Source organism: Magnolia sinica, chromosome 12 (assembly GCF_029962835.1).
Source record: "Magnolia sinica isolate HGM2019 chromosome 12, MsV1, whole genome shotgun sequence".
Taxonomy (NCBI): domain Eukaryota; kingdom Viridiplantae; phylum Streptophyta; class Magnoliopsida; order Magnoliales; family Magnoliaceae; genus Magnolia; species Magnolia sinica.
The window spans coordinates 83,536,007-83,553,293 of NC_080584.1; the positions used below are offsets into that span (position 1 = coordinate 83,536,007).

The 17,287-nt window shown below is 39.4% G+C and overlaps 1 protein-coding gene across 4 annotated transcripts; it reads right to left on the minus strand.

Moving 5' to 3' along the window:
* Positions 1-812: 812 nt before the first annotated feature.
* Positions 813-14,184, minus strand: LOC131221940 (protein STRUBBELIG-RECEPTOR FAMILY 3-like). Of its 4 annotated transcripts, none has more exons than XM_058217245.1 (17): positions 14,145-14,184; positions 12,721-12,865; positions 12,301-12,430; positions 12,124-12,195; positions 10,408-10,473; positions 10,177-10,248; positions 10,005-10,076; positions 9,851-9,922; positions 9,706-9,771; positions 9,477-9,542; positions 6,669-7,045; positions 6,297-6,598; positions 3,357-3,625; positions 3,133-3,271; positions 2,460-2,599; positions 2,216-2,372; positions 813-1,298 (listed from the first exon to the last, which is right to left on the minus strand). In XM_058217245.1, exons 2-17 carry the CDS (start codon positions 12,839-12,841, stop codon positions 1,221-1,223), a joined length of 2,199 nt encoding a protein of 732 aa, XP_058073228.1. In that variant the 5' UTR covers positions 12,842-12,865; positions 14,145-14,184; the 3' UTR covers positions 813-1,220. The 4 variants fall into 4 exon arrangements, with proteins under 4 accessions (XP_058073228.1, XP_058073229.1, XP_058073226.1 ...); XM_058217246.1 differs by lacking the exon at positions 14,145-14,184 and adding an exon at positions 13,971-14,113 and having other exon boundaries at positions 6,297-6,586; XM_058217243.1 differs by lacking the exon at positions 14,145-14,184 and adding an exon at positions 13,971-14,113.
* Between the last annotated feature and the right edge of the window lie 3,103 nt (positions 14,185-17,287).

Sequence of the window (17,287 nt, forward strand, 5' to 3'; positions counted from 1 at the left end):
CTTTTTGCTGAGTCATTTGTACTCATCCACCGAACACCGGGCATGCATTTACTTTAATCCAGACCGTTCAATCATAAGCCTTCGTTGATTAATGCTAGCCTGAAAATCAAAACTATTGAAATAGTCCTGGCCTCTCAAATGATGGCTGTTGAATGGACACGTGAAAAGTAGGGTTGGAAATGAGCCGGATTGGACCCACCCAAGTGTGGCTAAACCGTCCATTCTTTTTATGTGATGGTGGCCCACTCGATGATTAATCTGGGTCCACGGTATGGACCTAGCCATTCATTGATTGGCCCAGGCCTGGCTCAACCCTGGCACTGGGCCTGGATTACAAGAGCTGAGTTTAGTCGCCTTTGGCCGGGCTAGCCAGCCGATCACCACCGTAGAAAGATTTTGTCCTACTACGGATGGACCGAAGAAGATTTTTCCTGCGCTGGAAACCTAGGTGGGGCCCAATAATCCCCCAGATAGGAAGATCCCAACCGTTGAATCGTTTGACCATGTAGAGTGCTTATGATGGCACCAGCATGGAGTGCGGATGCCCCAATAATCCCCCAGATAGGAAGATCTCAACCATTGAATCTTTTGACCATGTAGCCACAATCTGCATCCTGTATCACCACAAAATAAGCCACTCAACAGTACAAATCATAGAAGAATAGAGAGGTTTGCTAGCCCCACAAGCACCATTTAGGCACAGCACACGTGCCAACCTGGCAAGTGTGTGAGACATCTGAGTGGTGCGCAAGCGAGGTGCGTCCCACCATGAAGATGACAAGCCAATCCACTCATCAAGCAGGCCACACCAATGCATCCAAGATCTGTTTTACAGTCACTATTCATTCAAACGGTCATGGATTAAATATCTAATGGTGTGATCTTTGAAATATAGGCCCTCCAAGATAAGGCCCACTTGGTGGACAGCAGCGATTGTTACATCATTACAGAATTGCAAATCAATGGTCATGATCATTTCTAATCAAGTACAACAATTATCAAATTGAAATCATCACTGAGAATCTCTATTGCCATTGCAAATCAATGGCCATGATCATTTCTAATCAAGCAAAAGAATTAACAAACCGAAATCATCGCGGGGAACTTCTGTTGTCACCCCATGTCTTCTACTGTACAATGGTTGGGACTCAATCTATTGAAATTCGATAGCTTCGAGCTGATTTTCTCGACTCAAAAGTAGAAACATTCACTGTACATCTCTACCTTGACTCCAATGGCATCATCATTTGAAGCTTTCGCACAATCTCAGATATTGGCGGCCGGAATTCCGGCTCTGGCTGCAAGACCAAAGAAGCTAATTTAATTTCAGAGTTCTAAAACTCAGTAACTCAACTCAAAACTCACACGAGTCGACCCGATGAGAAATCAAGCCAAGTCAATCTGAAACTTCCCGGCGAGCTCAACTCAGTTCAGACACGGGATGACTCGTCGGGTTGGCTCACCAACTCATACCAAATCAGTCACTGAGTAAGTTCGTTAAGTTAAAAAAAAAATGTGCAACCAGTGGGAGTTGAACTCCCAATCCCAAACGAGTAAAATCATGCCACCTACCAACAACGACAGAACTTTCTTGCAATTTTGTTTGACTATTTTCTAAACACCTATATCAGTGAAATATTAATCCTAGTTTAATATTTTAAACATCAAGTCGAATTGAGACTTCAGGTCAACCTGACCTGGCTGGATATCAAGTTGAGTCGAGTTCAGTTTCAAGTTTTAAATCCATGCTTAACCCAAAAAATAAATAAATAAATTACTCGACATTCATCATGTGCGTGACAATGATATTACTGCTAAAAAATGTACTGCGAAAATATATTTTTTAAAGGACATGTATTGCCTGGGCTCCTTACCTACAGGAAGTTCCTGCAGGCGGAAGCTATGTGGGACCCACCATAATGTCCGTGTGACATCCACTCAATTAGTAAAGTGACTTCCCGAACATTTGTTGGGGTGGAAGTTCAACAAGTTGGGCTGTGAGGTGAATATAATGGCTATTTACCCCTTGTATATCAGAAGAACAGCAAGACGGAATCCCTTTATGTAGGAATCAAGCTCTCGTCACTTTCCCAAAGGAAGGACATACTTCAATTACTATGATAAATCAACAAAAAAGTAGAAAAACAGCAAATCTAAAGACACCATAAAAATATGCAACTACAAAAAGTATCCACATGCCCGCAAAGGAGCTTACCTGAATACATAAGCAAATGATGTCAGCAAAATTTGACAAGGACTTCTTCATTTGTGTTGGATTGAGAGAAGGATCAGCCATTCGCAACAATGACTCGATGTCGTGAAGCCGACTATATGCCCATTTCACTAGAGATTGCTCAGCATATGGCTGGGATCTGTATAAATTTGCTTAGAAATAAATACGTCGATGCATAAAAATTTATTTTTAAATAAGAAAAAATGGCTAGACCGACATTTCTTACTTGTCATGAGCTTTACGTCCGGTAAGTAGTTCTAACATTACAATTCCAAAGCTGTAAATGTCACTTTGACATGTATATGTTCCCGACTGGGTGAACTCCGGAGCACCATAAACCACTGATGATTGTACATGTCCTGACATCTGACAGTGAGACGATACTGTTATCAACCCAATATCTAGAACTAGAAACAAATTTATTACTTTCATCAACATAAAATTAAGATGATACTGTCAGTCACCACCTAGAATCCGTGGATTGGTTGATCTCAACCATTCATATTCATCCTTTTGCTATGGAATGAGAGCCATCATCATCATCATAGCCTTATCCTAACTAACTGGGGTCGACAAATGAGAACCCTTGTTGTTAGGGATTGTTGGGCCATGGGCCCTATATTTCAAAATGCTTCAGCAAACTACATGTTTTTTTCCCTAAATGAGTAGTGTTCAAATATCAATATCTTTGAACATATCAGCCAGCTCCAAAACAATATACGCCATGCGCATAGGCCAATACACGCATATGACATATCAGTGTGAACTTTTATCCTATTCAGCACAATATCATTAATACACATAACTATCGCTTTAAAAAAAAAACAAAAACAAAAAAAAAAAACAAAAAACAAAAAACCCAACAAACATCAGCCAAACATTGGAGCATGTTCACTTACCCCTCTTATAGAATCTGACAAAATAAGCGGAGCCAACCCACATTCGGAGACATGTACAGCAAGCTCATCGTCAAGGAGGAGATTGGCAGATGTGAAATTATAATGCATAACAGGCGGTTGACAAACTTCATGCAGATACCTTCATCCAAAGAACAAACAATCTGCTTTAACTAATCAATTTTTCAGAGCATATATATATTGAAAATTGATTAAGCGCTACATACTCTAGGGCCCTTGCAGCTCCGAGGGCTATCTGAATGCGGGCATCCCATGATAATTTCTTTTTTATTTCATTACTAGAGTGGAGGGCATTCTCAAGATTTCCATTGCTGCAGTAGTCATAGACAAGTATTCGTTGTTCATAATCGCCACAGTAACCCACAAGCTTTACAATATTAACATGTTGAAGCTCAGAGATACTTGAGACAAAGCTAAGAAAAGCACTGTCTGTTCGCAACATGCGAAATCCATTCAATTTCTTCACTGCCAATAGCTGAAGAAGAAAAAGGACAATAGTTAATGGTTATGGTGGAACCTAAAAATTAACGCATGGATGTAGTAAAGAGAAACAGAGAGTTTATATGCTTACATGCATGTGGTTGCGTAAATACCAACCCCGTATTTGCTATTAAAGACAATGAAAATTTGGGTCTGTTTGGGCAGGGGATCCCACACAATGTTTTAAATAGCTTCGTTATTTAACATAGCTTAGCCTTAACACCACAAAGCAAGCACATGAAAATAGCTTGAGTCACGTGTAGCCAAAGCTACATGCTGATTTACATACACTACACGCTCCATATTAATTAACGTTTTCAATGATTTGTAACATTTTTCATTTTTTAAAATAAAAAATAGTTCATCTTTTCAGTGATTTAAGTAATAACATTAAATCAGTTAGGTTAATCTTTCTTTACCTCTATACTTTATTTTTGCTATTGCCCAATTATTTTAGGTTGTGTTTGGTTGCATAAATGTCATTAAATTTCATTATTAATCAGACTAATTTGTGCGAATATCATGAAATTCCATGATATTTGGTGCAACCAAACACAACCTTTACTAAAAATCGAGAAGTAGTGTGTAGCTTAGACTGCACAATATGTAGCTTAAGCTTCCCACTTTGTTTAGACTAGCAATTACATTCCAATTTGATAGTGCATCCAAACGCACACTTAATTCTCACAATAATGATCTCGCAGAAGTTTGTCAGGATTCAGACCACAAAACTGTTAAGGGTTTGTTTGGGTATGGGATCCATCCAACTAAATCGGGATTGAGCCAAATCCTGATTTTGGTAGGCCCCATGCCCTCCATGTCAGATTCACAGCCGCTTTCATCCACATAATTGTAATTACTGAAGTTTTAGAAAAACCTGAAATGCCGCTAATTGCATTTATACAAAGGAAAGCATGACAATAGCACCAAGACTCCTACGTGGAGGGTGTGCAGCCCATTAAAATTGGGATTATGCTTGATCCCAAAGTAATGTGATTGGACTTTGAGCGCAAGTCCCACCTTATAAAATCTTAAAACATCAATAATGCGTCCATCTTCTATTGATTAAACAGAAGTTTCACATTTCACAGCTAACCTGTGCATCCAAAGACACCCTAAATAAAGACTCACTAAAAACTGATGTGACACGGACACTCCATGGACACACATTAACAAAGACATGGAAAAGAGCATTTATATTTTTTTCTTTTCTTCTCTATTCCTATAGCTTCAAGATGTTCCTATTTGTCTACATGCATTTTTTAAGCACAAATCAGTGTCAACAAACATGCCAGCTTGGCACATATGGCCACATGTAAGATGCATGTGGGCTTTGCAAAACTCAGCTAAATGATTATGGACCATTTTTTATATACTATTACTTCACAAAACTCTACTAAAATATGTGAATAAGAGAATCAAAGGAACGCAAACTTTATCAAAATGTCTTATGCAAAATTGACAGTCCAAATAAAAATAATAAAAAAATCAGTTTATTCATAAATACAAATGAATGCATTAAATAGTTATACTATTTCAAGAATCAAATACTCTTTCAGAGTAGTAGTTATCCTTCCTTTTGCACTATTCTGTTTCTCTTATTTTTCCAACAAAGTTCTAGATCTCAGTGCCTTGAGGTAGTTTCCCACCTGTCCTTGCACTCAACCACCAAGTTGACTTCCCTATGATGAAATCTAGTCACTGCAAAAATAGATCATGCCATTCAAGCACAAAATAAATAGAAAAAATTTCTACATAAATGAAAATTTTATTTAGAGTTAGACATGTCCTATAGCATTTTTTTTCCTTATACATAAAATACTTTTCAACTAGGATAGAAACGGCTGCTAGTTAATCCAAATTTTATGAGAAGCAATGCTTCTTCAGTGCCTGCATTGCTATCACATCAAGCACTTCCACATACAATTGTGATACATGTTTGTTGACACCACATATGCTGGATGAGATATCATGACCAAGTTAACTAAAACTAGGGAATGGGGCATGTCAATACATGAGTAGAGGGAGCAGGGGAGAGGGAAAAAAAAAAAAGAAGAAAAGGAAAGAGAGACAGAGCAAAAGGGTGAGGCAACACGCAAGTAATGAGAGAAGAGATTGAGAGTGGATGACCCATCCCATCCCAACTTTTTCAAATCGTGGCCCTCTCGAGCTTTAGATCTCCATCGTTTTTTGGCTGACATGCTAACATGATCCTGTGCAACATTTATACAGAGTGGATTTCACATAGTCGTCACCACAGGCCCCAAAGAGCCTTCGTCGCACGGGCTCCTTAATGCCATGCTTCCGTGCAGACTACACAGAGAAGAAGCAGATGCAGGCTACTCCCAGGAAGGAGTCGAAAAGAAAAAATAAGAAGATATAAGTAAAAGTCCTCAAGGTTGAAGGGCTACACAAGTGAAAAAAGCAAGTTTCTCCCCACAACTCATTAGAAAGGTAAAATTGATCAAACACTGCTCTCATTATATGTATTATATATGACACCAATGCTTATTATCCTAGATAAAAGATTAATTCTAAGACTTTAACAAATGACATAATGGAAGTATTAGAAGAAACAATCTCGTATTCCAACTAGATAAATGGACCGGTCAACCAAATAATAGTTTCATTTAAGTAGTCAAGTTAAACCAAAGAACCATCCATACCCGTCCTTTGGGGTGCTCTGCCAGATAAACTTTGCACAACGTCTTGCCGCCAATAAGATTTTCTTCATCAAAGCTATTTGTAAAGTCTTGAAGGGATGCAATCGTAAAGGACGTAACAGAAGTTATGGGATTGAGAGCTTTTCCTGATTTGGTGGGTGCAATGGTATTTACTTTTACTTTCTCATCAAGCGGAGGCATTAAAATGAACTCCCTCCGAGTAATATCAATCTTACATTCCTCCTTTGACTTCTGAATAACCTCCTTGCGAACTGCAACTGATTGCAACAAATCTGGAAAGCCATCTAAAAACAGCAAAGTAGCACCCAGTTAAATAGAACTCATGGAATTAGAAGTTCAATAATATATTTTTACCTTTCTCCAATTGATTGGTCTGCTGAATCACAGAAGCGTTGCCTTTAAGATTACAGTAAGGTCTTTTATATGCATCATTTCCCAGCCTCTCGGCAGTTTTCTGAGTAACCTCTAATTTTCTTTTGCAGCATGTTCTCAACCATATAAATAGCAGCACGGCTACAATACATAATACTACCGCAACAGCCACAATTGCAATCGAAACATTGTTTTGTCTAGATCTCTTAGGTTGTGGACCATATTGAGTAGATGGACTATTTATCGAGTCTCCGCGTGTGGGTTCAGGAGCTGGTGGTGCCTCAGAAAGTGGCGACGGGGATGGTGCTGGCAAAGGTGGTGATGGAAGAACAGTAGTATTGAACGGGTTTCCATCCTTTCTGCAAAAGCAGATTCCAAGTCATTTAAAAAGTTAAAATTGAGTAATTCGTTTCTTTTGTTGACTATAAAATGTAAGTAAAGAAACTAAGGGGCCGTTTGGCATTTCTACTAATAAGAGTTTATTTGCTTATTATAAAAAAATAAGCTCTTATTTTCAAAATAGACTATTTAGTAAAGCTCTAATTTTAGAGCTCATTCTTTTAGAAACTAGTCAAAAAGCTCTTTAAAAATAATTGATGGGGAGGCCACTTTTTCTTTTAGAGCTTATTTGGCTTAAACAAGTAGACATTTTTTGTTAATATTTAGCCAAGTTTATCTTTAAATTTTTTAAATAATTCCCATATTAACCTCCTCTCTTCTTTTTACAATCTCTCTAAGGTGGACCCACGTGATGAGCAACCCATATTGAAGGTGGGGCTCCACATGATGAATGGTCCACATCAAAGTTGGACCCCACATGATGGATGCCCCACATCAAAGTGTGGCCCCACATGATGGACGACCAGCATCAAAGGTGGGACCCACATGATAGATGGCGGACATTGAGGGGGGGACCACATAATAGAAGGTTGACATCAAAGGTGGGCCTACATGATGAACAGCCCATATTGAAGGTTGGGCCCCACATGATGGACAGTCCACAACAAAGGTTGGGCCCACATGATGGAGGGGGAACATCAAAGGTGGGTCCCATGTCATAGATGGCCCACATCAAAATGTGGCCCCGCATGATGGACTATCTACATCAAGCGGGGCCCCACACGATGGGCAGTCCATAGTAAAGGTGGGACCTACATGATGGATGGCGAACATCAAAGGTAGGCCCACATGATGAACAACCCATATTGAAGGTGCCCTCCGCATGATGAATGATCCACATCAAGGTGGGCCCACATAATGCACGATTCACATCAATGGTGGGCCCCACATGATGGATGACCCACATCAAAGTGTGGCCCCACATGATGGACTATCTACATGTGGGCCCCACTTGTTGGACAATTCATAGCAAAGGTGGAACCCACGTGATGGATGGTGTACATCAAAGGTGTGCCCACATGATGAATGGCCCATATTGAAGGTGCCCCAACATGATGAATGGTCCACATCAAGGTGGGCCCACATAATGCACGATTCACATCAATGGTAGGCCCCACATGATGAATGACCCACATCCAAGGTGTGGCCCAACATGATGGACTATCTACATCAAGTGGGCCCCACTTGATGGCTGGTCCATAGCAAAGGTGGGACCCACATGATGGATGGTGGACATCAAAGGTGGGTCTGCATGATGAATGACCCATATTGAAGGTGCCCCCCACATAATAAATGGTCCACATCAAGGTGGCCCACATAATGGACGGAGTGGGCCACACATGATGGATGGCCCACATCAAAGTGTGGCCCTTGTGATGGAAAATCCACATTAAGTGGGCCCCACCTAATGGATGATCCACATCCAAGATCTCGCATGATGGACAACCCATATCCAAAATGGCCCAACATGATGGATGATCCAAATAAAAGGTGCGCCCTACAAGATGGATGGTGGACATCAAAAGTGGGCCCCACATGATGGATAACCCACTTCAAAAGTGGGGCCCACACGATGGACATATCAAATGTGGACTCCACGTGGTGGGTAGTGGACATTGAGGAGTCCCACATAAAGGACAATTAGCATTGATGGTGAGCCCCACATGATGGATGACCTACATCATGGTGGTCCCCACATAATGAATGGTCCACGTCAAAGGTCAATCCCTAATGATTAATGGTCCACATCCAAGACAAGCCTCGCATGATGGACTACGACCCACTTTAAAGGTCCACCCATCCATCTTAAGATCCTCATTTCAGCTACATTCATCCTATGAATATGTTGTTCCATATAAGCCTGAATTCCATATAAATGATATAGTAAGCCCCACACAAATCAATGGTAGGCATTACCTCTCACATTGTTCCCTGTTCTGTGGTCCACCTGAGTTTTGGATCGCTTGTTTTTTGGGACTTGTAGGTTTCCTGAGGTGACGCATTTGATGGATGAGCTGGGTGCATTCAAACATTACTTGGGCCCCACATCTAGTACCACCATAAGCTTCAGCGGTACCGATACCACTGGAGCACGCCCCATTTTTATATAGTCCGAATATATATATATATATATAGACATGTGTTTATATATCTTATGCTTTAATGAACTAAATTTTGTCTAATAGCATATATTATAACATCATCATTTAATAATTGAATATATATGTGTTAGCTATCAGCTTTCCCATGATTGTCATTGTGATGGTGACGCATGTCTCAATGTGAAAGACAGTCTTTAGTGTGATAATACCCATTGCATACCCCCTTCCAATTGAAGCTAAAATAAAAATAAATAAATAAATAAAAGTATGAATGATATAGTGCTCTTACTTAAAATTTGGGATGCTCAGCAACTTTGATGGCATGGGGCCCCAAAATAAGTTATTCTCAATATTCCTGTTGAAGAATGAAACATTTCAAGGCACAAATCACAACAGATACCATCCTGCAATACCCTACTAAATTACAAACTATAGGAGATACTTTGAAAACAAAATAATAATTGTAATAATATTAACTTTTGACTCAAAATAAAAATCAGTAAGTGCAAAGGAAGTACAAATCAATCAGGGGAAGATCTTGTAAAATATTAAGGGTTCCAGATAGCTGATTGTTCTGCATGTGCCTGTCAAACAAACAAATTTCTAAATTTCGGCAGGATGAAAGATGTGCATAGAAAAGAAAATCATCAGGAAGATACTCACAAGGTTGTTAAAGATGATAAGTTCCCCAAAGAGGGCGGCAATTGTCCACTTAAGTTGTTAAAAGACAAATCACTACACCAAGAAATATGCTAGCATCAGCATACAAATGTTGGAAAACAAAAGGTTTCTTCCAACTTTAGAAAGATGTTCTTACAGATTAATTAACCCAGTGAGGTCCTGAAAGGCATCCGGCAATTCTCCACTTAAAAGATTACCATTCAACGACCTAGGAGAACAAAACAATCAAGAATATCAATGTAAAGCGCAAAACAAAACCACTCACACTAGTATGATGGATAAAAGAAAAAGATACTATGTACACCTACAAATCTGATAGAAGAGATAGTGTTGATAAGGAATCAGGGATACTTCCATTCAATCTGTTATCTGAAAGGAAACTGCGAAAAATAAAGAAAAATAGATGTTTGAATCAGCTGGTGCACAAAAAGTAGAATATATGATTATACAACCCCATAACTAACACATAACTACTACAATATAGCTCTTTCAAAAATATCAGAGCATAAAAACCAACATGTTCAAGGTTCGGAACATACAATGATCTTATTGTTGAGGGCAAATTATAAGGAATGCGCCCACCAATATGGTTGTTGCTCAAATCTCTGTCCCACAACAATGGTCAATCACAAAATGGTCAATATACTAAACACATGAAGATGTATCTCAGATGGCTATTAGCATAGAGAGATTATCTCTAGTGAGCTAAGTGTATGAGAACTGTCACATGCACATAATTGCATTTGGACTGGTTGAATAGTTGCATTTGGACTCATTGATATCCAAATCACCTATATAAGAACACCCATCAGGTCCAGAACACTCTTCATGAGGTGGCTTGAAAAAATAATACTTATCAGATGGTCCAAACCATCCAGCCTGTGGCATGAAACAATGGATGGACAAGATCATTCACAGATTAAAGGTTCAGTAATGGATGTTTCGGAGCACCCAATTGCTGCGATTTTTGCAGCAGCCAGAAGAAGAGTGAGCTGGACCTAAGGGACGGTCCAGATAGGTGATATGAATGCCCAATGATTCCAAGTCCAACTATGTGCATGGGAAGGTTTCCATGTAATTGGTCAGCTAGATCATCACTCATTAGCATATACCTCTAACACTAGATAGAAACTAGGGAATGAAATTGCAGACATCATTCTTTGTCAGTATCATGGTCCATATAGTAGAAACAGGGCTGAAAAGTCATGAGGAAAGCTCAACTGGTTCAACCATAGTATTATGACTTGGCAAGTTAAGTTGAAGATTTTGCCAAATCACATGCTTTCAACTCAGCTGATTCTAAAAAGTCGGAATATAGCAACTTTCAAAAAAAAAAAGACAGTACATAATGCTCAAACCAAAAATATAATCAAGGTCAAGATCTAGAGATATGATATGATATGCCCCACCATGGATGCCCTATTCGCCAAGAAACTACCAGGTGAAGTTCTTTTGGGATGTCGGACATCCACGGTGGGGGCCCATCATCAAAATGTTTTGGACGCTGAACCATGGCCTGTTGTACAACTGAAAACCCAAGCATACAATAGATATTAGCGTTTGAGCATTGTATATCCCCTCTTTTAAAGATCTTTTATGAAAAACATGAAAAAAATAATAATAATAAGAAACTAAGATATGTGGAATTGCTCAAATGCCACCACAATTGTGGCCACATAACATTCTTTTTTATGGTTTTCTAGAGAAGAAAAATCTATTTGTGGAGTTTTGGTTACTTACATGAGCCCAATGATTCATCTAAAGAATTAATGCATTTTTTTTTTCAAAATATTAATGGGAAGATTGTCTCAGTATCTCACCTACAACTAGTTGCAAATGCAACTTGTTAGTGTGTGGGGTCCACCGTGGTGTATGTATCGCATCCAACCAGTCTAATACGGTTGCCCCATAATGAAAATGGGATGCCACAAAAATCATGCCAATCCAACCATCGATTGGGCCATCGCATGAATTTCAAGGTTTTTGGGTGGTTGTCCATTGTTTTCTATCATGTGGCCCACATGATGATTAGATTGGCATTATTTGGGCTACTATATTTTCATAATGGGAAAAACCCTGTTATATGGATTGGATATCCACATTGGATGCCACCCGCAGCTAGCTAGTTGCACATGTTTTCATCTGCAATTACTTGTGGGTGAGGCCTTCCCAATATCAACTGCCATTTTCAATAACTTGTTTTCAGGAAAATACATTTTTCTAACCCCAGATAAGAAAATGCAAAAACCACTTACATTGATATTATGGATGAAAAGTTCCCTAATTTGTCACCCAATGCTCCTCCCAAATTGGCACCATTAACAATTCTATCCAATAAGAAATTATTAAAAAGATGTTAAACAAACAATATTTAAGCAAATATCAAGCATAAGAAAGTTTGAAACAAAATAAAAAATAAAAAATCACCGCACATTGCAGTTATGTTGGAGTTGACACAAAGAACACCTTGCCAGCCCTCCATGCAAGGGTCACCTCCATCCGCGATCCATCCAGGAAGAGGAGGAGAACCCAATGAAGCAAACAAGTGATTTATTGCATAAACTGATAGGGAAAAGAAGATATCCTTAAGAAGACATGCATAAGACTAACAAGGTAGTCAACAAATTCACAATAAAAAAGAGAGATGAATCAATACATCATAGGGTAAAAAATAACAAGTTACTTGTTGATTCACACACACACACACACACACACACAGAGAGAGAGCATTATTAACAAATTACATATAGTGCTACAATTCTCAGCAAAAACATCCGACAAAAATCAGAAATTACTTATAGCACTAACAATTCTAAATTTTCACTAAAGAAAAAGTGAAATTTTTAATTTACCATCTTGTTCATAAGTATATCCATCGGAATATGGTAGAGCAAAAATCAATATGAAGCATGAGAAGACTAGCACAGATATTTTCATATTTGCACCATCCATCAGCAATCTCTTCGAAACCATGTTCCTATCATCCAAAACTTTTCCCTGTTATGGAAGACAAAAAAAAAAGACAGAGAGAGAGAGAAACACAATTAACATAACATAAAACCTCAAAGTAAAGCAGCAAGGGAGGAAAAAATCAAACGACAAAAATATTTTATAGAAAAAAAAGGAATGGCCCCAATCAGTCAATTATTACTTCCTAATTACATCTCAAATTTTTTGAAAGAAACAATCACTTTTTAAACAAAACCGTACAAAAACTAACCATGAAAAACGTTTAAATCTCAAGACAATCAAGCAAGTCCATTAAAACATCAAGGGTCAGCGGTCAAATTCAATCACGATGGCACAAATCATCCAATCATCATGAATTTTAGGCCATGCTCCATCCACAATAGATCCACGACTTGCACGGTCCCGATCCCAATACAGCAAAACCACATGAGCGGCAGATTGGCACCATCACCACCATCAATTAAAATTGGGATCTGCTACTCCACTCTATCAAGGACCATATCCTCAGTTAAAAAATGACAGTGAACTATCACTAAAGTCGAGCGAATTCGAACCAAAAATTGCCCAAAACTAACTCGTACGAAAACCCAAAATCCGCAAAACTAAATTAGTAAAGAAAAGAATTCCCAAATGACAAAATCCATAAGAATTCAAGTTACATACAGCAGATCTCTTCATAAACACAACCCATTATTTTCAAACTTTTATCAAGCCCAAAAAGAAAACTGGTAATTACCAGATAACCTGAAAAAAGAGTAAATTACCACTACAATCCTCTTCTTTCCACTGTAATAGTTCGAAATTTTCACTATTTCGCAGAGAGAAAGAGAAGGAAAATGTAAGTGAAAAAAAAAAGGCGCATGAACTTGAAAACCAGAGCAGAGATTTTTCTAGCACTAGACATACTCAGATTCATGGAATCTGAGTATCTAAATGCAGAAATTTCAAGAATGAATCAGAACGGAGGAAGCTGTTCCCACGTGCCAATGGCACGCGTATGAGGGATCCTCTTCATTCATCAGGCGTGCATCCTGGTCCACTACTCGTGTGGGCCAAACGTGTACATTGGATGTGGACCGTTCGTTATCTAACTATTTTTAACCGTCCGTTCTTTCATCTACCTACGGCTTACCTGATAAGTGGATTGATCTGATTTCAAGATCTACGACAGATCCAGAGTGGGGCCGGCTGATTAACGGCCCGGATCTTGCATACGTGTGATGTGATGGCACGAATCGAGCGTGCGGGGAAGCACCGGAAAAGAGAAAAAGAGAGGGAGGAAGAGAGAGAGAGAGAGAGTACTCACTTTTGAAAAAGACGAAAATGATTCTACTCTGACTGATGAGAGTCTGTTGCAGAGTGCAGTGACTATCCATTTTCTCATTTGAAACGAAGATATTTTCTAAGGCTACGCGCGTGCAAAAAACATCCCACATACGCGCCACAATATCCGGAAACCTGTAAAATGTGTGGAAGATCTGATCCGTGAATCAAGTGGGTCTCAAATCATAGATGAATCATGGTTAAAATAAGAACATTTTACTTAAATGGTAGATATTATTTTAAAATATAAAATCAAGGGTTTAAAATAATCTTAGGAAATTTCCCTTTTACGGCCAGGATTTTTTTTTGTTTTTAAATCTTGTGGCACATATCACCGGGTGTCAGTTTATGGACGTTCTGGATCTTTCACACGTGTTCTTGTTGGGGCGGGTGGATGGACTGCCCATACACGCGTATGGTATTAGCAAAAGCCTTGAAAAGGACGCGACTTTCCTTGTGCCAATGAAACCTTCGCTTACTGGAGTGGGGTCCACTGAGATGTCCGTGTGAAATCCAAACCGTCTATTAGCTTTTATAGGTCATTTTAGTATATGAGCCAAAAAATAAGAAGATAAAAACTCAGGTGGCCCATGATATAGGAAACAATGGGGATTAAATGCCCACCATTGAAACGTAAGTAGGGTAAATGGTGATGTTTATATGCCATCCAAACCGTTCATAAGATTTTTCCAGAAATCATAAACTGACATGATAAATAGAATTCTGATCCAAAACTTCTGTGACAAGCACGAAGGTTTTCAATGGGGATCGTTCAATCACCACTTTTTCCAGTGACGTGGCCCACTTGATCTATTTTGGATCTTAATTTTTTACTATCACCACTAAAATGATCTTTAGAAATTTATGGACGGAGTGGATGCTACACGGAAATCTCTTTAGGCCCCATAGAGCTTCTTCTTGTAGGCGGGGATACAGGAAGTCGCATCCTCTTCCAAGCAACGGTGTAGTCCGAGGTTTTCTAGCATACATTCCGATGTATTGTTAGATGATAAGTCGCCACTTTAAGATTTTGTCTCTAAGGTCATATTTTTATGATCCAAACCGTTCATACGATGAGTCTTACCATTTTTACTATAAAATATTCAAAACTAAAATATTAAAAACTAGAATATTTGAACTAGAAAATGAAATTTCTTCTTAAATTTTAAATAATCAAAGTGTTCTTATATCTTTCATTCCGAAACATTTTATGGGACCTCTCACTAAAGGTCAGTCCAGTTGTATGAACAGTTTAGATTATTTAAAAGGACCAATATCCAACGGCTAATCTCCCGTCGTATGCACTCTTCTTTACCAGACTCATCTTTACACGTGTATTACATTACATACCTCGGACAATGACGATCCGTCAGTTGCGAGATGCAAAACGGTAAATCCGTCGAACAGGTAATACGAGAGAGCCGCTCGTTAACTGTCCGTACTGGGATTAACGGTGGATCAGACCATTCAACTAGTGTTATCTATCATGGATGGGCCATGCTTTAAAAATCAGTAAAAACTGATATTCCTACGTAAAAGATTGTTAGCCTTCAAATGTACGGTGGAATACGAAAAAAGAAGCCAACGGTCTCAATTCAGGGGTAAAAGTTGAAAAAAGGACGGCAAGGATTGTTTGAAAAAATTCTACCATTTAGTGGCAGTAGGTGTAAATCTGGACTGTCCATCTAGTGGCTCTGACGATGGATGGAAAATGGTTCGGTAATCTCATTAATTGGATGATATAATCCATCCAATCGGTGACCTTCAATCTAGACAATCAGCTGTGAAAAGCTCCAAAAACCAATGGCTGTTGTTATCGTATTGCTCAAGTTTTCAAATTAAATGCCAATCAAAATCATGGCCACTATATGGACGGTCCTGATTGGTATATCTCCCCCGTGATGTATCACAACAAATGGTGGGCCTGGAGCGCAGTGTAGATCTCCCCATAATAAAGGAAGCAGATCGCGTGGTGTGCTGCACACCACTGGCCTCCGTAGTGTGTTAACGTCACCTAGTTCCGTGGGGCCCACCATGGTTTATGTGGTATATCCACACCGTCCATATAATTTTAGAAATCATTTTAGGGAGTGGACCTAAACATGAGGCAGATCTAAAGTTAAAGTGGATCACACCATATAAAGTAGTGGGGACAATGACACCCACCGTTGAAACCTTCCTAGGGCCTACCATGATATTTCTTTGCCATCCAACCTTTTCATAACGTCACACAGACCTGGATGAAGGGAAAAATATCAGTTTGATCCAAAACTTCCGTGATCCCGAGAAGTTTTTAATGGTAAGCGTTCAATCCTCACTTCTTTCTATAGTGTGGTCCACTTGAGCTTTGGATCTACCTTATTTTGGTAACCATGTTCTATAAAAATATTAAAAAATAGATGAACGGTGTGTATGATACATACATTATAATGGGACTCACGGAACTTAGTCACGCCAACACACCAAGTTGTGGGTGGTGCGTTATGTAGCGGTCCGCATCCCATAATAAAATACTCATGACAGTAGTTTCTGAAACCCGGAAAATGCGGGAGCGGATTAGGTGGGTCTTGGGACTCACCTAAGGGCCCGTTTGGCCGGGTGGATTGAAAGGGATTGAATGGTATTAGGGTTGATGGCATGGATTTCTAGGTAATGATGGTGTTGTCGGTGGATTATCTTGAGATCCATGGGATAGCTATATCCCTGGATTGCTATATCCAGTCTGTTTGGCACGCCTGGCCAATCCCGGGAATAAACCTTCCCATCCCTTCCAATCCCACGAACCAAACACACATCCTAAGCAAATTTGAACGGATTAGGGTAGATTGGATGGGATTTAAAGGTAATGATGGCGTTGTCAGTGGATTGTCTTAAAATCCATGGGATTGGGATCAGATCATGGACTCTGTTTGGCACGCCCGGCCAATCCTGGGATTTAACTTTCAATCCCTTCCAATACCATCCCATCCCTTCCAATCCGACCGGCCAAACGGGCCCTAAGGGTCTGCTTGGGGCGGTGGGATTAGAAGGGATTAGGTGGGATGGGATTCAACTGGTCCTGTGCCAATTCCACTCCATATTTGGGAGGAATGGAAAAGCTTGGAATTAGATTAGATGGAATTGCAT

What these genes read in the sequence shown, in the direction of transcription:
- LOC131221940 (XM_058217245.1), bottom strand. Translation starts at nt 12,841, where the DNA reads ATGGTTTCGAAGAGATTGCTGATGGATGGTGCAAATATGAAAATATCT. An exon ending in TTTTCATCCATAATATCAAT is followed by an intron (nt 10,474 to 12,123) that starts GTAAGTGGTTTT and finishes GTTGTGGGACAG; the next exon opens with AGATTTGAGCAACAACCATA. An exon ending in CAGAGCACCCCAAAGGACGG is followed by an intron (nt 3,626 to 6,296) that starts GTATGGATGGTT and finishes TTTCTTCTTCAG; the next exon opens with CTATTGGCAGTGAAGAAATT.